This window comes from Dreissena polymorpha, chromosome 4 (assembly GCF_020536995.1).
Source record: "Dreissena polymorpha isolate Duluth1 chromosome 4, UMN_Dpol_1.0, whole genome shotgun sequence".
In the NCBI taxonomy this organism is placed as follows: Eukaryota; Metazoa; Mollusca; class Bivalvia; order Myida; family Dreissenidae; genus Dreissena; species Dreissena polymorpha.
The window spans coordinates 116,202,271-116,223,310 of record NC_068358.1 but is presented as its reverse complement, the minus strand read 5'-3'; the positions used below and the strand labels follow the sequence as shown (position 1 = coordinate 116,223,310).

General features: G+C 37.0%; 1 protein-coding gene across 21 annotated transcripts in view; it reads right to left on the bottom strand.

The window, feature by feature from the left end:
• Positions 1 to 1,328: 1,328 nt before the first annotated feature.
• Positions 1,329 to 21,040, bottom strand: part of LOC127879411 (phosphorylase b kinase regulatory subunit alpha, liver isoform-like) — a 72,246-nt gene continuing 52,534 nt past the window's right edge. For 17 of the 21 annotated variants that reach the window (XM_052426201.1, XM_052426199.1, XM_052426203.1 and 14 more), the window contains 12 exons: positions 19,422 to 19,497; positions 18,470 to 18,547; positions 17,047 to 17,123; positions 16,646 to 16,724; positions 15,926 to 16,055; positions 15,160 to 15,258; positions 14,536 to 14,559; positions 9,414 to 9,523; positions 6,037 to 6,207; positions 5,005 to 5,058; positions 3,268 to 3,474; positions 1,329 to 2,585 (listed from right to left, as the gene is read on the bottom strand). In XM_052426201.1, the coding sequence (XP_052282161.1) occupies positions 2,415 to 2,585; positions 3,268 to 3,474; positions 5,005 to 5,058; positions 6,037 to 6,207; positions 9,414 to 9,523; positions 14,536 to 14,559; positions 15,160 to 15,258; positions 15,926 to 16,055; positions 16,646 to 16,724; positions 17,047 to 17,123; positions 18,470 to 18,547; positions 19,422 to 19,497 (1,276 nt within the window). In that variant the 3' untranslated portion in view covers positions 1,329 to 2,414. Of the gene's footprint in view, positions 2,586 to 3,267; positions 3,475 to 5,004; positions 5,059 to 6,036; positions 6,208 to 8,533; positions 8,614 to 9,413; positions 9,524 to 14,535; positions 14,560 to 15,159; positions 15,259 to 15,925; positions 16,056 to 16,645; positions 16,725 to 17,046; positions 17,124 to 18,469; positions 18,548 to 19,421; positions 19,498 to 21,040 lie in introns of those variants that run through there. The other 4 variants (XM_052426204.1, XM_052426200.1, XM_052426215.1 and 1 more) reach the window with 4 other exon arrangements.

The window sequence follows — 21,040 nt, the reverse complement described above, 5'->3', positions numbered from 1 at the left end:
ACCTTGACCTGGTGACCTGAAAATCAATAGGGGTCATCTGCCAGTCATGATCTATGTACCTATGAAGTTTCATGATCCTAGCTCTTATTATTCTTGAGTTATCATCAGGAAACCATTTTACTGTTTAAAGTCACTGTGACCTTGACCTTTTACCTAGTGACCTGAAAATCAATAGGGGTCATCTGCCAGTCATGATCAATGTACCTATGAAGTTTCATGATCCTAGGCGTAAGCATTCTTGAGTTATCATCCGGAGACCATTTTACTATTTCGAGTCACTGTGACCTTGACCTTTGACCTAGTGACCTAAAAATCAATGGGGGTCATCTGTCGGAATTGCATGAAGATGAAAAAAAAATGTGACCTGAAGTGTTCCCAAGCTTAGTGTTGACGAAGTATGATTGAGCAAAAGTGATCACAAAAGAGTTGTGCACAATATATTCTTCAACATTCTTGCAAAAGCGAACATGTATAAACGCCACAATACCATACAAGCCACTTTAGCTCTATGGGGCTTAAAGTAATAGTTTGTTAAGGGGAACCACTGGTAAATTTGACATTTATATATGTAAATGCAAGTAAAATGGGACTTGCATGATTACCACTTTTCCACCTCCTCAAAAGAGCATTTAGAAATTTGGATAAGCGATCTTGATAAGTTAAGATGCATCACATATTTTAACCAATTGCTTTTCCTATTCAAATTGCATGTGTGTAAAGTGTCATACCAGATAAGCCTGTGCATTCCGCACAGGCTAATCAGTATTGACAATTTCCGCCTAAACTGGATTTTTGATAAAGAAGATACTTTCTTTAAATATAAAATATCATGAAAGCGGAATGCACAGGCTAAACTGGAAGGACACTACGCACATGCATTAAACCCCCTTTTCACAGAGCATAACCAATATGCAATGAATATGCCTATAAGCTTAGTAACAGGAATATCATGAAGTGGATTTGCAGGGAATATAATAATATACTATAAAGGACAGATTTCAATAAGGTATATCAATGCACCAGGACCATAAGTCTTAATAATTGGAATCGTTCATATACTTGTCAGTGAAATAGAATATGTATGGATAATTCCTTGTGAACATCACTCCTACAATATAGATTTTTTTTTTCGAAATAAGTTTAAATTGTACGGGGTACATGTAAATGGGCATACTTTGCCAATTTTTTAATCCTTAAACAATAGTATCTGCTAAAGATTTCTACATATCAAATACCGCTACAATATAAATGTAGTTTCATGCTATTTCCTTGCTTTTGATTGAAGAAATGTTCAATTACTGTGATATTCTGAAAACAACAAAGGCCAATTAGGATTTTTATTTAATGGCTCCAATAAAATTAGGAGTAGTGAAAACAGTATCACACAAAACATATACATAACACTATATACTCAATATTTTACCTTGGTTAAAATACTGTATATAAACCCACAATTAGAAGTTCAGTACTTCAACTCGCACACTAATTATTTAAGTACATTAAATGGTTTACATTTTTTTTTATACAATAGATACTTAAACAAACTGCAACAGTGTTCTGATAAGGGAGTATTTATTCATTTAAAAGTGGTGTACTTTTATATTTTAAACACAAATTACTGAACACATCTACATTAAGACAAAATTTGTGTTTTGGTAAATAGTATTAAATATGCTCACTCAATTAAAAAAAATTAAACACTTATAATTCCATGGATTTAACATAAGGTCATCACTTAACTAATTGGCAACGAAAACATGCATAAAATATCTGACTCCTGGAACAATCTGTCAAAATTGTATTGCATTATACTGCATCATGGAAAACCATATTTTACATGATATAAAACAGCAAAGTAAGTATAACACAACATGTATATATAACTTGACTGTAGTTCGATATAAAAAATGATACTGAATCATCTGAAAAAGTATACTGCCAGCAAATAAAAAATAATCATTGGTGTGGTCTTTGGTTATGTGTTTACTGCATGTAAAGCTATGTCATATCACTTTGAACAAGCATGCAGTTAATGGAAACATTCCAATCAACATTTTCATGCCAGTAGGATTTCTGGAAAAAATTGAACACCATTCATATTCCACACTCGGTCGACCCTGAAATCTTTTCAAGTCAGGGGAACCAATGTCTCACATATAATAAACTGCCCCCCCCACCCCTTCTGTCATGGAAAATCACTCCTGCGTGACAAATTCCAAGATTTGCCTCCCTTGTTTTGGTTGCAGGAAAGATCAATCTATGATTACAAATCCTAAGTAACCTCCTTTCGTTCAAGAGCCAGAGTGATAAACACTCCTGAATGACAAATTTATCTCATTCAAGTTTACTCCCTTTCCTAGTTACAGGTGAGACAATCCCAGATGGATGCTTCCCCACAGTTGTCTCCCATGTGCTCAGCTGATGTTGCACTCCAGGTTCTGGTGGTCCCCAATGTTCATGAAGACTGCCAAGGCACGAGCCAGGTAGGACATGGTGCCATAGCGACCGCTGGGGGCGGTATCGTACAAGTGAAGGCAGATACCTGCAGACCCGGTGGAGTGATTCACCACCTCACTGGAGATGTTCTACAGGAGAAAACAGAATAGTCACCCTTCATGATTGATTGATTATGTCAGTGTCTGATCATGCATATTTATCATGCAAACAGCCATTGATTTTGATCACTGCTTTTGACAAATATATGGAACAGATAACTTGGTTATATTTGAAAAGAAATTAATTTGGACATAAACAAATCTTACAATCCAATTGATAATCTGGTCATGCCAAAACAACTTGCATACACAAAATATGCAAACTTATATACAAGTCTCTCTTTTTTGTTAAACTTATTTCAGCCTAAAAGGCCTTAAAACTGTTGTCAAAATATATGAATATATGAAATATATTAGCCAAATGAATTTAAAAAATGCAAAACATTATATTTTAGCTCCCAAAACCCGAAACTCAGTTTTTTAAGTGCTTTTTCGAAGTGAGGTTTGCATAGTGAATTTGGTGTCCACCAAGCAATTAGTTCCGTCTCCACTAGCAAAGTGTTCTAAAGATTACTGATTCTACCCGGTACACAGACTTGAGAGTGTCACAATAAGTAAAAAAACTTGAGATGAATTTGAGCAAAAATTTTAGAGGTTTAAAATAAAATGTTATGTGTGGTGATACCTGTTTTTCTCCTGGAGCCCATTAAAACAAGTAATCTCTAAAAAAGAAAATCTGCAGCCCAAAATTTATACATTATGACAATTGTACCTGTTCTTTGATGAAGATGCTGTTAGCCTGTTGCACGATCTTGTCCACATTTAGCACCTGCCCACTGAGATTGATGCGACAATCTCCTTCCACCAGAAGGGTGGTCACCATGAGTGCCTCAACCATCAGCTGTCGGTACTCAGGCTGCGGGATCATGTTCAACACACGCTCTACCTGCAGCGCAAACTTGAACTCACCCGAGGTCATCTGTGGAAAAAAAGTTGACTTGTACTAAATATTAAGAACAACTTAATCACAAAAATTCTTTTAAAGAACCCAAGATATGTTATACGATACAAAATTCAACACACCAATAAATTAGAAGTAAAAAAAGCTAAGCCTTAATATGAGGTATCACATATGAAGTTTTAATCAAATAGCTTCATTCATGCTGAAGATATTCAGTGAACACTTTTTCTAAATTTAAGGCCAATTAAACAAATCTTCATACCGTGAAATTACCAAAACAAAATGTTCTAAAGTGTGTTGACTTTAAAGTTACTTCACCTAATTATCGCATACTTTTACCTACATATGTCAGACTTGACCAGACAGATCGTTAAATTATAAGTATAAGAAAGCAGGTTGAAGTTAAAAGTACACAATATGTGCTTAATACAATACTTTCCTAATTAAGAACAAGTTAGCAAGCTACAACCCTCAGGTGATTTAGTTATTTACCACATTATTGAACAAACAAGAGGGTCACAGGCCCCAAGGTGCTCACCACAGACCCAAGGATCTAATCTTATCAGAACAGGTTACATTCACAGAATACCACTAAAGACATATTAGAAAACTATAAATGAAAACAAGCAGGGCACAATTTTGCTCCAAGAAGCATCTTTTGAACAACTTTGGTAGAGGACCATTATATGATATTACATACTAAAAATATGTAAAACTATAAGACTTGTGGTTTTATAGTGTTTTTTAAGTTTTCACTACATATATAAAAGTGAAACCAGTAACCCCAATGGCAAGGCTAATTTGACCCCAGGGGCATGATGAAGAACCACCATAAGATGTAACATGCCAAATATCAAAGCCTTGGGATTTCAGAGGAGCAAGATTTATATTTAAGGGAAATAGCTGATCATTCAAGAGCGGGGATTTTGACCCCAGGAACAAGATCTAAACAAACTTAGTAGAGGACCACTAGGTGCTGTTACATGCCAAATACCAAACTTCTTCAAAAGACAGGATTTTAAAAGTTTTCAGTAAATTCATAAAATTCTTAAACAATTTTTCCCCAAAGTAGAGGCCAACTTTGATTCAAGTATTTTTTTTATAAACTTGATAGAGGACCACCACACAATGTTATATGTGAAATTTTACACTTTTGCACTTTGTCATTTTAGAGAAGAATTTTCAAATGGCCATACAAGTCTATATAAATCATCTTAACTCTAGAGCATGGAAATTTTTTAAGAAAGTGAATGATTACATTAAAGTGAGTAGAAGATCGTTAGAAAATATTACACACCAATCAATGGACCTGAAAACTTTGATATTTTGCTTAAGTTTCATTAAAATCTAAAAAGTAGTTCAAAATTGATACAAACACCCACTCAATCACAAACTAGAGCACTACGAACACCGCAAATCATGGCATTCCAAAAGCTCCCAATGCTCAAGTAATCTAATAAGAAACAATATCCCACAAATATGCTTTAAAAAATTATTCAGAACAAGTACTTCTCAGAATAAGGGGAAAAACAGTATACATCTCTGTACCTCTCGTGTGAGACTGTGAGGCAAGAAGTGGCTGCCGATGCTCAAACCATGACACTGAAAAACAAAAAACTTAGTTAATACCATAACATAAGCCTTATTCTGAGAAAAATGGGCCTAATGCACATGCGTTAAGTGTCATCCCAGGCTATATTTAGCCTGTGCATTCGGCACATGGTAATCAGGGATGACACTTTCTGCTTTAATGGTATTTAAGAGCATGTCTCAAATTCTACAAGTGATTTCAATATACGTGCCAAATGCCCCTGAAGTATTATCTCTACCCAAAATTTTGTTCTTTTCCTTCAAACTTGGGGGAAAACAGAACGAAAAAAATTCATTAAAGAACAGGAATCACACCATCCTCTTTTGACATGTTTCAATCAGTTATAAAAGAGTTATTCTCTGCTCAAGAATATTAACTAAAGGGCAATAATTGTGTAAATCTTACAGAAATTTATGTTTCTTGTGCACCGCATTTTTACTGAATACCATGTTAAATGATAAGCAGTTTCATTTCAATATCTTCGATAGTTCCTGAATAATAGTCATAAAAGAAGCAGGGAACATTAGCAAATGGAAAAAGGGAAGAAAGGACCATGCCAAAAAAGTTTAGTTAGTCTACACCTATTTATTATAGCTCGATTGCATCAAAAGCCAAGGGTTTGTCTTATTTGAAAAGCTTTTGAGTCCGTTTACTGCGACTAGAACCAGTACTTGGTGTCTACGTGGGAGATCTTAAGAATGATTCCACAGTGGGCATTGACCCCATGATCTCCTGGTCGCTAGGCAGACACCATATCCACTATGACAAGGCAACCCTAAAGGTTTAGTTGAAATTAAAGAAATCAATTTCAGTTCCTGAATTAACATGTCATACAATTAAATGCAAGAGTTAATATTAACACATATTTGTTGTCTAAAAAACGTTCAACTGCATGCAAATGATTAATATCATAACATTATTATTTTTTTATACAGAAAACTTGAGCAAATATAGCAGAATTGTAATGAGCCAGCCCTAATCATGCCTACCTTTTCCAGCACCTTCCAGACCTGGGTGTAGAAGCCGACCGGCACTCGGTTAAGAGCGCCATCTAGCCGACGCCGACGGAGCCATTGACCCTGGCGGTCCTCCATTTCATCCTCTATCTCTGGCTTGCCGGCAGCCGACGGTGGTGACTGCACAGTAACTGAGGGCATCTTCTGTATAGCGTATAGTGAAACATTAAAAATGGCCTCATGCCCCTACATTTCCAGCAGGTCACATGTTTTATGTGCTATTTGTGTTTCTGGGCCCAAGGTTACACAAATATTTGACTTTCAAACCCAGTTACAACTAAAACAAGAGATGTGTTTGTCAGAAACACAATGCCCCTTATTGTGCTGCTTTGAAGCCATATATTTGATCTTTGACCTTGAAGGATGACCTTGACCTTTCACCACTCAAAATGTGCAGCTCCATGAGATACACATGCATGCCAAATATCAAGTTGCTATCTCCAATATTGCAAAAGTTATGGGCAATGTTAAAGTTTTCGGACTGATTGACAGACCCCATATATTTTATCTTTTACCTTGAAAGAAGACCTTGACCTTTACCTTTCACCACTCAAAATGTGCAGCTCCATGAGATACACATGCATGCCAAAATTGCTATCTTCAATATTGAAAAAGTTATGGGCAATGTTTAAGTTTTTGGACGGACGGACAGACTGACTGACGGACAGTTATAAAAACTATATGCCACCCTACCAGGGGCATAAAAACAGATGTTTCATGGTAAAACATGGATCTCCTACCCCACAAACCTTTATGACTTTTTAAATTAACTAATACCTTTATAAAAATGGTATCAATAATAATTCATGTTTCATGCCCCTGTGACCTTTGACCTTTTGACCTTAAAATACTAAGGTGTGTTCTTTTTCTCCCAACAACCAGCCTACCAGTTACGACCATCCAACCCACAGAGGTACAAGTGCAAAGTAAGAAAGCTTTCCAAACAAATGTCAATTTAAAATACTGACCGATCAAAATAATTGATTTTTATTATTTATACGCGAATCCATGATAAAGCCATGTTTAAATACTTACATCCATATTTTATCATTTTAAATAAATACTTCAATATTTATTAAACATTTAAAAACTGAATATGTTGATAATAGTATCCACATAGTTTAAATTCTACATATATAGTTGGAAGAAACGTACAATACACAAAATATAAAGAAAGACAACACATACTCATACTAAAAAATGGTCTAAAGAAAATATTTAAACAAGGAAATCCTAAGTACATGTCTAATGCATATTTGTGGGAAGTTACATAAAAATGCTTCAAATGGTACAGAAGTTATTCAATGGCCATGAAATACATGCTAAAACATTGAATTTCAAATATGACCTTGACTTAGAGATGCAGGACTGACATGCCTTCTTGACTTAGCCCAAAATCAGAAAATATATGATACATTATATATGAGCAACATTTTGGAATCATTCTGAGTGTATAGATAATATGGGGTTGATACGAAAATGAGGCTCAAACTTTTGACCTTGAAGTGTGGATCATGTCTTTTGCATATCATCCCAATGACAAAGAAATTTTAGCCCAGTATCAGGAAAATCCATCATATGATTTACGAGGAATGGAATAGCATGCAAATGGAGTCTTTATTATGGACCTAAAACTGGGGTGACTGACTCATGTCTCCCGAACATAGTCACAAAGATATCTGAGCTGTGCATCATGGAAATCCTTTCACAGGGTAAAAGATATTAAACAGCAGCCTTGAAAATGGCAGTTCAAAGATTTGACCTTCAAGTGTTACCTTGAAATAAAGTGACTGAATCATGCATTCTGAATTGCCTCTCAAGTCCCTTAACATTTGGGCCTCATTTCATAACCAATTTGAGGTTTTATGCTTATAAGGCAAACATTTCTACAGTCTTCACAAGGTTTCACTATAGCCATATGAGGAAAACTGTCCCCGCCCACTTGTAGCTATGTTTTTCAATGGACCAAAACCTTTATTAAAACTCATTGCAGATATTAAAACAACAAATTTTCTAAACAAAGTTAATGAACATTAGACAAAAATATAAATCTACAATGTCCAGAAGCTTTTTCTTTCATCTGACCTTCTAAGTGACCTAGTGTTTGACCCCAAGTGACCCAGTCTTGAACTCAGCCAAGTTATCATTGGGACAAATATCCTAACCAAGTTTTATGAAGATCGGGCAATTGATGTGGCAAATAAAGAATTATCAACGTAAATGTTGACAGTGCATGACATACATTTAACAACTTACAAAATCTTATCACAAAAACTCGCCATGAGCACTTAGTGCTCAGGTAAGCTAAATTATACAAGAGACATAAAAATCCAAAAACAAATGCAGAGAGGGTGAACTTCAACCAAATGTGCACCACTGGCAATTTCTACCAAAATTTAACTCCCAAAGACAGAAAACCTGACAAAAACATTCACAGTCCCAGGGGGGGTGAACTGCATGCCTTACTTACTGTCTCCCGGAGCTCTAGATGGGACCGTTCCCCTACCACTGACCCCACAATGTGGGACTGGGAAGTCTTAATCTCCAGATCTTATAAGAGAAAACACAGACAGACATAGAGACAAAGATTGTATACACTGGCATTTCAATGCTTGATGCATACACTTGCTTTTCAAAGCATATCTGCACACACTCAGCTTTCAAGGCCTAAATGAATACACTGGGATTTTAAGGCCTTCATGCTTACCAGGAATGTCTAGGCCTTTGCACTTGGACAGGCATTTCAAGGCCTTGATGCAGCAGAAAGTTGCACAGAGAAATTGTTCTATCTAGAGACATTTCAATATACAGCTGCAAACGGAGATAGGGGGGAAGATACAGTAAAACGCTAGAAAATCTATTTGACAAAGGGCAACAGTAAGAAGACATGCATTCACATGTGCCTTTTCTGTACGTAATATGCTGAGTTTGCATGCAAGGCTCATGAACATTATCCTCTCAAATTAGAAATAATATTTTTATAATGTATATTACCTTATATAGAACAAAAAACAACAACATAGGGACAAAAACTAAACTATGCTCTAATGATATAATAATACCTAAAAGTGTTCAGAAACTACACACTTACAAATAATTGTTACTGTTTGAACTATTTCAGCACATGTTTTGTATGTTGCTTTCAAATTTCTCAGTATTTTGGAATCACCAGACATACTTATTGAAAACACCTCGAACATGCAAATAATTAACAGCAATGTATACATGCAAACTACAGAGTTGGAGTACTCTCCCTTTCCACAAGCTACAACAACAATAAAAACGTGATAAGCACCTAAGGCCCAGATTTAAGCAGACAGCAATGTTAGTAACATGTCATTAGTAAGCACCTGATTAAGTGGTCCTTTTCTACTCAGCTTTGAGGCAAAGGCCGAAGTCTCCTGTCGTGACTGTTTTGATACTACTGAAAACTTGTACTCATCATCATATTCGTTCATAACTGCAAAATAGCAAACACACAGACATGCAAAACCAAACATGAACTGATCCAGTCTACAATACAAAAGAGTTACAAGTCTGGGTGTATACTGATGTACTGAAAGTGGTACCCGGTATTCAGAATGCATGACTAAATAAACCATGAAGATTAATTTTCTTTGTGCTTAAACATATTCAACAAGTTAAGCTACTTAAAAAACCTGATGGCCACAAAAGTGTTTTGCATGCATATCTTTAATATCTTTAATTTGATACAGTAATAACTTTAAACATGTCACAATCACTGATGCCCCAACAAAAAATGGTTAGGCTGTCACAATCACTGATGCCCCAACAACAAATGGTTCGGCTCAGTGGACAAAAAAGGGTAACAATTGAGCCATAACTGGCTGCACTCAAACTCTCTCACTCTCATGTTAATATTAAGGTCACACAAATGTGAAAATTTGAGCAAAATCCCCAGAGCAGTAAGAACAAGAGCACCACCTTGCGGGTGCAGACCGCTCATCTATTTTCTTTTTAAAGGTGAAGGGACTCTCAATTTAAATGACAAAGGAGGGAGAGGTGGAGTGAAGAGGGGTGTATAGTGTGGGAGTGTGGACATTTATTACATTATCTTCCAAAAATGCGAAAAATAAAATAAAAAAATCGAGGGGGGGGGGATTCTTGGGTGCGATGGTTGGACGGTATTTCAAAAAGAAAATAATAAAAATAAATATTTGTGTTTTTTAAACGTTTCAATAAAAAAAAAAAATGGGGGGGGGGGGGGCGGGGTGGGGTGGGGGGGGTATAGTGTGAGGGTGTGGTGGTCATTTGTGAGATGATCTTAAAAAAAATAAAAAAAATTAGGGGGGGGGGGATTCGGGGGGGGGGGGGGGGGTAGGGGGGATTCGGGGGGGAGGGGGGGGGGAGGGTGGGTGGAGGGCACGGGGGATGGTTTGGGTGGAGTCTATTGTGGTATGTCAGGTAAGAGTAGTTTTGTCAAAGTATCAATCAAACCTAATCATAAATAAAGAAGTTATGGCAATTTTAGCAAAATTTAATAATTTTACCTTGAAAGTCAAGGTCATTCAAAGGTCAAGGTAAATTCAACTTGTCAGGTACAGTAAACTCATGATAGCATAAAAGTATTTGAAGTTTGAAAGCAATAGCCTTCATACTTTAGAAGTAAAGTGGATCAAAACAAAAAATTTAACCATATATTCAAAGTTACTAAGTAAAAAAAGGGCCATAATTCCGTAAAAATGACAACCAGAGTTATGCAACTTGTCCTTTTACTGTCCCCTTATGATAGTTTGCGAGTGTTCCAAGTATGAAAGCAATATCTATGATACTTTTGGGGTAAAGTGGACCAAAACACAAAACTTAACCAAATTTTCAATTTTCTAAGTAAAATGGGCCCATAATTCCGTCCAAATGCCAGTCAGAGTTACATATCTTTGCCTGCACAGTCCCCTTATGATAGTTAATAAGTGTTGCAAGTATGAAAGCAATAGCTTTGATATTGTAGGAATAAAGTGGACCTAAACACAAAACTTAACCAAATTTTCAATTTTCTAAGTATAAAAAGGGCACATAATTCTGTCAAAATGCCAGTCAGAGTTACATAACTTTGCCTGCACAGTCCCCTTATGATAGTTAGTAAGCGTTGCAAGTATGAAAGCAATAGCTTTGATACTTAAGGAATAAAATGGACCTAAACACAAAACTTAACCAAAATTTTCAATTTTCTAAGTATAAAAAGGGCACATTATTCTGTCAAAATGCACGCCAGAGTTATCTAACTTTGCCTGCCCAGTCCCCTCATGATAGTAAGTAAGTGTACCAAGTTTGAATACAATAGCATTGATACTTTCTGAGAAAAGTGGACCTAAACGCAAAACTTAACCGGACGCTGACGCCAACGCTGACGCCAAGCTGATGACAATAGCTCTTTTTTTTTTCAAAAAATAGATGAACTAAAAATGGAAAATAAACAGTTTGGGACTATGCATCTCATGGTGGAAAAACAGACAAAGAAACATAATATCGCAAAAATTTATTGAAATCAAAACTCCTTTTTTTTAAATCAACTTAACATTAAATTCATTCAACTGTGTAGGTTTGAACCAAATACACCCAGAGGTTTAAGAGGAGTTGAAAACATATAATTTTGGGACTAAATATTTTATTTTGGAAAAACATACAAACGGCCATAATTCTGCTACAATTCAAAGCCGAAATTCCTTTCTTTATGACCATTTACTCACCAAGTTTACACAGATATGAGAGTCTAAGCCAGATCCATCCAGTAATAAAAGAGATGTTGAAAACATAACCTTCGGGACCAGAAAAACAGGCAAACTACCATAATTCTGCCACAACTTCCTGCAAAAAAAGTCCTTTTTTTACATTCATCAACACATTAAGGTCATTCAACTGTGTAAGTTTGAGTGAGATCCTGCCCATAGTTCAAAAAGAGTTGAACAAACAAGCTTAAGGACGTACATACATATGTATGGGCGAACAAGTGCAATGCTTAATGCCACCCACACCGTAGTGGCATACGAATCTTAAAAACCAACAGAACTTTATCATATTTCAGAACATTCATACCAAAACCACAGGTCCCAATTTCTCATAAGTGTTTAATTGTGTTAAGCTAAGACTAGCTTATCCTTTTAATCAAATTTAAATACAATTTTCATTTAAAATGATAAAAAGACACATGACATCTAAAGCCAAATTTGCTTATCACAATGTTGTCACATACATTTTTGTGATAATTTAAATTGATAAAATATGAGACCTAAGTCACTCATCCATAAGAAATGCTGAGAAATTGGGTCCAAATGTTGAATGTTAAGATTTCAACACAAAACAGGAACTTTATGTAATGCATCTTCTTCTTCAGCAAAAGACTCCGTGTTTCATGAAAGATCATTACCTTGCATGCATGAGCATTCAATATGCACAGTATATCACATAAGAAGGATAATAATGAAAGACTTTCAAATACTTGTGAAATAAACATCATCAACAAGTGCTTTATCACATATCAAAATAATGAGCCACTTTGTCAGCTACTATGTTAAAGGGCAAATAACTCAAGAATGTGTATTTTATTGGGAATGAAAAAATGTGTCTTGCACTTTATGGCAATGATGTATTTATTTTCAATAAAATTGCTAGAGAAATGTGAAAGTTATACATTCCACAAACAAATATCATTTTAAGCGGACTGCCTGTTGCTATATAAACCAATAAACTGAAAAATGAAGTGATGCCAATATACACCCTCTCAAACTTTCTGCTTTTTTATTTATCAGGGGTAGAAATATATTAGTTAAACATTAGTATACCAACTCAATACACACATACAGTGACTGAAGGACTTCAAAAAGCAATTGCATAAGCAGGCTAAATACTTCCAATAAAGTTTGGACATAATACATTCTTATGAGCTCCAAATAAGAAGATTCATATGAGCGGCATCATGCAAAAAAGGGTCTTATGCCATATTAAGCTAGCGTAACTGTCAACAAGCCTACACATATGCCCAGTCGGGTCAAGAGCTACCCTGTCTGCTTATGAGACAACGAAGCCTTAAGTGACTTTATCTTGACTTTATACCAGACAGCATTGAACCTGAACAGACTTCGAAAATGCACAGGCTGGTCTTGCACTAGGCCAGACTTCGCAAGTGCACAGGCTGGTCTTGCACTAGGCCAGACTTCGCAAGTGCACAGGCTGGTCTTGCACTAGGCCAGACTTTGCAAGTGCACAGGCTGGTTTTGCACTAGGCCAGACTTTGCAAGTGCACAGGCTGGTCTTGCACAAGGCCAGACTTCACAAGTGCACAGGCTGGTCTTGCACTAGGCCAGACTTCACAAGTGCACAGGCTGGTCTTGCACTACACCAGACTTCACAAGTGTGCAGGCTGGTCTTGCACTACACCAGACTTCACAAGTGCACAGGCTGGTCTTGCACTTCACCAGACTTCACAAGTGCACATGCTGGTCTTGAACTACCCTGGACTTCACAAGTGCACAGGCTGGTCTTGCACTAGGCCAGACTTCACAAGTGCACAGGCTGGTCTTGCACTAGGCCAGACTTCACAAGTGTGCAGGCTGGCCTTGCACTAGGCCAGACTTCACAAGTGGGCAGGCTGGTCTTGCACTAGGCCAGACTTCACAAGTGCACAGGCTTGTCTTGCACTAGGCCAGACTTCACAAGTGCACAGGCTGGTCTTGCACTACACCAGACTTCACAAGTGCACAGGCTGGTCTTGCACTTTGCCAGACTTCACAAGTGTGCAGGCTGGTCTTGCACTAGGCCAGACTTCACAAGTGCGCAGGCTGGTCTTGAACTATCCTGGACTTCACAAGTGCACAGGCTGGTCTTGCACTAGGCCAGACTTCACAAGTGCACAGGCTGGTCTTGCACTAGGCCAGACTTCACAAGTGCACAGGCTTGTCTTGCACTAGGCCAGACTTCACAAGTGCACAGGCTGGTCTTGCACTAGGCAAGACTTCACAAATGCACAGGCTGGTCTTGCACTATCCTGGACTTCACAAGTGTGCAGGCTGGTATTGCACTATGCCGGTAGCATATGGCATAAGACCCATTTAAGCATGACAAGGCTCATAAGGTCACCTTTGACACTGCATGAACGAGTGGGGAGAAACGTAATAAAACAGATCCCAATTTCTCCAAATACCTAAGTCTGTTATAGGAAGATTAGCATCAGCTCACTGATTTGATATACAAATAAATGTGAAATATTGCAAAGACAAACTACAAATGTTATTTAAATTGTGTGTGGAATAAAATAATTGACATTTTGTGTTATAATCAATTGTAGAATGTTATTTGTGACAGAAGCAATATGAGATTTAAGAAAAATAAACAACTGGGGCCTGCACAAGATCTGTTCAGTATTGCCAAAATGCAACTCCTTGTGTACACTGTTAGATAATATCAGGAGTAACACTGTACAATATAATTGGAATATATTAGAAAGACTACATCAACCTTCACTGTCGCATGAAACTTTTTCTGAAAAATTACAAACATCTTGAACAAGCATAAAATAAATTGTTACATTTATTATTGTTGATGAAACCATTTACAACAATTTTGAGTTCTTATACATATATTACTAGAATGTAAGGTCATTAGATAAACTTCTGGGCCAAATTTTTACCATTGATATTATTATCTATGGTAAAAATTTAGATATAAATGTCTTTTGCTTGACTTAAATAAACATCATTATGAAATATGAAGGCTAAATTCTGCAGAATCGGTTAGTAATTGGTGATTATTTTGGTCAGTGTTAAACTCACCCAAAACTTTCAAATCTATGTAGATTAGAAAATTAACAATTGGGATTATTAAATAATTGGCAACTTTTTGAACAACCATGAATTGTAAGAGCGACCTAAAGTTGTTAATGAGCTCCTGAACATTGACAGTGTGAATCAATTTTCAAACAAATTCATATCTGGTAAATAGTTTTGCACTAGAAAAAAAACCTGTTCTTTTTACTATGCTGCTCTGAAGATATCTTTTTTTTGATAACAATAATATTTTCATCTAAAGACAAATCAGTGTAATTATAAAGATAGTGACAACTGGTAATTCTGGTATATGTACCTGTTGTGATGACAAACTCTTTGCCACTGAGAATGTGGTGTAACATCATCTTCAGCTCGTATGGAGAGAGGTTCAACAGGTGGTCAGACGCATCCTCACCTGTTGAAATACAAGACCTGCATCATGCAAAAATGGCTCTTATGGCATATGCCAGTAGCACAGCTCCAGACCAGCCTGTGCATACCACGCAGCCTGTTCAGGAGCTAGATTGTCAGCTTAGGACACTACCAAATTTTGCTTGACTTTAGAGCAGACAGCACCTTACCAGACTGTTCAAATACAAAGAAGCTGCTTTAAAATACAGAATTCATATGCGGTAAAATTATTTCATGTGTATTATCTTATTTAGTGTGTTTTATCATAAATATTACAATAAGAGACAAAATCAATAAAAGCTCATGATTAAGACTGTTTAAGACTCACTGAATACAATAATCATTATAAGAAGCAAAACAAGTAGTATTCAATTAATATCTGATCATTCAAACTGACCTAGTATAGAAAAGGCACAGTAAGCATGTGACCAGATTAATTAATGAGAATTAAGGATTTGGCACTTACTCTGTTAAATACTGAAGTGTTTTTGTTTACTTCGCAATAACTGTATTACTATAATTGTGTAAGTAACTTTTAACCTGAGTTAAATGGGTAATAACTTATGATAACCAATATGTAATATTTTATTTGATTTCCAAAAACATGCCCCAAGTTCTGAGTTAGACTACAGGGACTACGTGTGTTGGACATTATTTGCGTAAATACATGCCTGAACACTTGAAGAGTCTCGACATTTCCGAGGCCATGACCTGTATGATCAGTCCTACACGCATACGCAGCATCTCCTTGAACAGTTTGGGCTCCGTGCGGATAAACATGGCAAGGTATATCAGTATTTCCTGTAACAAGCACATATAAACATAGCCAGCTTTTTAAGCATCTTCTGCAACAAGTACAGATAAACATAGCCATGTTAATGAGTATCTTATGAAACAAATACAGTATAAATACTTTCTGCAGCAATTGCTTTATGCCACCTTACCCAGGGGAATAAAAACAGTGGCTTATGTGCGCACATAGGATTACCTGTCAACAAATTTACAACATGGGAGCGTTCTTTAAATCTCCCCCAAAGACACCAAGTACTGGTTCTAGGCCCAGGAAACGGACTCGAGAGCGTTTATATAAGCCATAGGCTTTCGATGCAATCAAGCTAAAATAAATAGGTTTAAATTAATTTAATTAAATTAAATGTTACCCACATATTATTATTTTGCAGATTTTTATAAGGAAAGTAAATTATATGTGATAATCATTTATTATGGATGAAATACCGATATAAGGTGACCGACTACAAAGTCAAATATTCCGAACACTTCACAAAATGCCCCCATTTTGATAAAAAAATGAATGGCAAGCATTCATAATGGCTTGAGTACTGGTTACTCCATGACATACATAACACTACAAGGTTAATTGTGTACTGCACCTGCGTGAGAGAGGCTGTGCTCAGGTCATCGCCACAGGACTCATATATGATTGCAGCCAGCTCATCTGGGGGCAGGGGACTGAAAGTAGGGCATCATGAAATGTAAAGAACACAGTTTGGAGACTGTTGTATTATTGTTATGCAAAACAAATTATTGTCAAACTTTGGAAATTAAGTAAATTAATAACACAACCATGTAATGCAGGAGAATATTTATATTATTCTTACATGAATTATAAAGGTATTTAGACCTGAAGCCAATCAGACTGCAAATTTAATACATTTGAATAAATAATGTAATATTAAGAAATTACACTAATAACGCAAATTGTTTGCATTTGATCAATACAGAAATGTGATGCTGATGCAGCAGTTTCTCAATGGACCCTAAATGCACTAACCCTGTAATGATTTTCTCCCGGTCCGGGGGGAGGCCCACTGACAGCTGCTTCTGCCTCACCAGCAGGTCTGTGGCAGCCTGTATATAGAGAGACACAATATGTATAGAGGGACACAACATGTATAGAGAGACACAATGGACAACCACAGGGCATAGCAGCCTGTATATAGAGAGACACAATATGTATAGAGAGACACAATGGACAACCACATGGCATAGCAGCCTGTGTATAGATAGACACAATATGTATAGAGAGACACAATGGATAACCATATGGCATAGCAGCCTGTGTATAGAGAGACACAATATGTATAGAGAGACACAATGGATAACCACATGGCATAGCAGCCTGTGTATAGAGAGACACAATATGTATATAGAGACACAATGGATAACCACATGGCATAGCAGCCTGTGTATAGATAGACACAATATGCATAGAGAGACACAATGGATAACCATATGGCATAGCAGCCTGTGCATAGAGAGACACAATATGTATAGAGAGACACAATGGATAACCACATGGCATAGCAGCCTGTGTATAGATAGACACAATATGTATAGAGAGACACAATATGTATAGAGAGACACATTGGACAACCACGTGGCATAGCAGCCTGTATATAGATAGACACAATATGTATAGAGAGACACAATGGATAACCACATGGCATAGCAGCCTGTATATAGATAGACACAATATGTATAGAGAGACACAATGGATAACCACATGGCATAGTAGCCTGTGTTTAGAGAGACACAATATGTATAGAGAGACACAATGGACAACCACATGGCATAGCAACCTGATATAGAGAGACACAACTTAACTCCCCAATGCACAACTATTGCAAACTGCATTTTAAAATGCAATTGTGGCCAATAATAGCGATAAATCCGTAAATGAATTTCATATACACAAACATTCACCTTTTTTAAGAAGTAAACATGAAGGTGTGATGTTGTGGGATATGCTGTTCAAGATGCCAATTGAACATTGCATTGTACCTACACACACAATTTCAGTACCATTGCTCTATCCAAACTAACATTATTTAGTCTAATCCATTTTCTAAATTTAGTGACATTGACAATCCCATGCTAGGTAGCCATGCAAGCTTGCTATAGCTTGCTACAGTTTCATTCAGATTCATCTGCTTTTCTATTTTTTAGTAACAATGACCTTGACATGGACTTAACTGACCCACAATGCAATTCCATGCTAGGTCTTCATGTAAGATACCTACACAAAATTTCAGAGCAATATCTCCATCAAAACTCAAGATAGTAACTAGGATCCATTTTTTCTATTTTTAGTGAAAGTAACCTTCACATGACTGGCCCCACATGTACTATAAGCTAGGTCTTGGACTACCCTACTGACTATTCTATATATGAAATTAAGCACTGATAGATCCTACCAATGCGAGGTCCTCTACCCTCTTCTTCAACATGCCTGCTGCATGCCTCACCAGCCACCACTGCTTCCAATGGCCAGCCTGAAACACAGCACAAGCCTCAATCACTCACCATCACAGTGACTTTTTTGCCCAATTGGAAAAAGTACCGGTACTAGCCGAATTGGGAAAAAGTTGCACACAAAACCCTGATATTGGGAAAATTTGGGTCAAGAAGTCTTCACATTGGTAAATTGGTGTATTTGATATTAGCTCACAAAAACTACACAAGAGCATAGCATAACGGATGCCAACGCTCGGCTGCGGGTGCAGTTTTGAATAAATTAAAGCTTGTCAGATTATTTTTTTTTAGAGATCACAGTAACCTTGACCTTTAACCTAGTGACCCAAAAATTGGTGTGGCGTGTAGAACTCATCAAGGTGCATCTACATATGAAGTTTCAAAGTGGTAGGTGGAAGCAGTTTGATTTGAGAGCCAATATTCAAAAGTTAACAAAATGTAAAGGTTTTAGCACGACGCCAGACGACGAGCTGGCCATGACAATACCTCGGGTTTTCTCCAAAAACAGCCGAGCTAAAAATTGATAACTAAGTGATAGCAAGTTATCAATATTATATTTGCATAGGTTCAAGCCATAGCGCTGCATAGGGAAACTAAATAGATTCTAAATGGTGCATTCTATATTAAATAAAACACACACAAATACTACTTTGTGTGTGTGTGTGGGTGTGTAAAAACCGTCATGATCATTCACAATATAAACTAAAAGCTTCAAGTGAAAATGGGTCTTATGGCATATGGAGCAAGTGAAGCTTCAGTAAAGGAGCTTTTTTTGTCTGCTAATTAGACCACATAACCTTGTATTACTTTATATGCTGGCCGCATATGTCATACAAACATATTTTGTATGATGGGACCACATGACCACAGAATTCACAGTGAAGCATTGCTTACCTTTTCATATAGCTCCACTAGAAGTTCTCTCACAGTGCATGATTTTCCATCTACCTCAGTGTCCCAATTTGGACCCCTGGAAATAAACATTATTACATGATTTCTTGTGAAACAAGATGATTGTAACAGCATTTTAATAAGGTTTCTATCTCAAATGACTAGAAAAAAATTGACAGAACCATTATTACACACCAATTATAACATTATATATAAATGAATATGTTTTAAAACATGTATAGGTTATCAACTACGTTAACCGCTACCATGTTCAATGTAATCTGAATTTTTTTCTGACAGTGAAATACTGCATAAATATGCTTTTCATGAACAGGTGGTGAATGCCTGCATAAATTCGACCTGATCAGGTGCAAAACTTGAACAATTACTTCATATGTGCAATTTAGTGCTATCCTCTGTGAAAACGGGGCTTAATGCATGTGCGTAAAGTGTTGTCCCAGATTAGCCTGTGCAGTCCACCTAAACTTTATTTTTGCTAAGAAGGGACTTTCTTTAAACGAAAAATATCATAAAAGCAGAAAGTTCCGTCCCTGATTAGCCTGCGCAGACTGCACATGGATTAATCCCAGTTTTCCCAGAACAAGGCTCATATATATTAAGCAACAGCCAAACCACAACATACTTTTTCATGTGGAAGGAAGTGAACAATGTCTGCCTGCTCGTTGAGATTTACCGCATGAGACAGCTTCTGGGCTTAACCATTTACCCCTTATATACGTATTTTCTCGCATTTGTAGTCCCATAGAAAGTTAAATTTTATTAAATACCTTTAGTACTAAATTCAAGTTTCAAAGGCTTCAGTTCTGACCCTTAGATACCGATGAGCAGCAAACAGCATAAAACCTGAACAGACTGCGAGTAAGTCGCAGGCTGTTCTGGTTTTATGCTGTTTGCACATTTTCACTTTGCTTCTGAGTGGGAAAGGGTTAATGCATGACTTGTTGGTAATGTGTCGTCCCAGATTCACCTGTGCAGTCCACTTTTATGTAATTAATTCATTAAACAGAAGTCTCTCCTTAACAACAAAAAAAAAAAGGTGGAAAATATCATCCCTGGATAGCCTGTGCGCAAATGCATTATGCCCAGTATCCCCAAAATATCATCCCTGGATAGCCTGTGCGAAAATGCATTATGCCCAGTATCCCCAAAATATCATCCCTAGATAGCATGTGCACAAATGCATTATGCCCAGTATCCCCAAAATGTCATCCCTGGATAGCCTGTGCACAAATGCATTATGCCCAGTATCCCCAAAATGTCATCCCTAGATAGCCTGTGCGCAAATGCATTATGCCCAGTATCCCCAAAATGTCATCCCTAGATAGCCTGTGCACAAATGCATTATGCCCAGTATCCCCAAAATGTCATCCCTAGATAGCCTGTGCGCAAATGCATTATGCCCAGTATCCCCAAAATGTCATCCCTAGATAGCCTGTGCACAAATGCATTATGCCCAGTATCCCCAAAATGTCATCCCTAGATAGCCTGTGCGCAAATGCATTATGCCCAGTATCCCCAAAATGTCATCCCTAGATAGCCTGTGCACAAATGCATTATGCCCTGTATCCCCAAAATGTCATCCCTAGATAGCCTGTGCACAA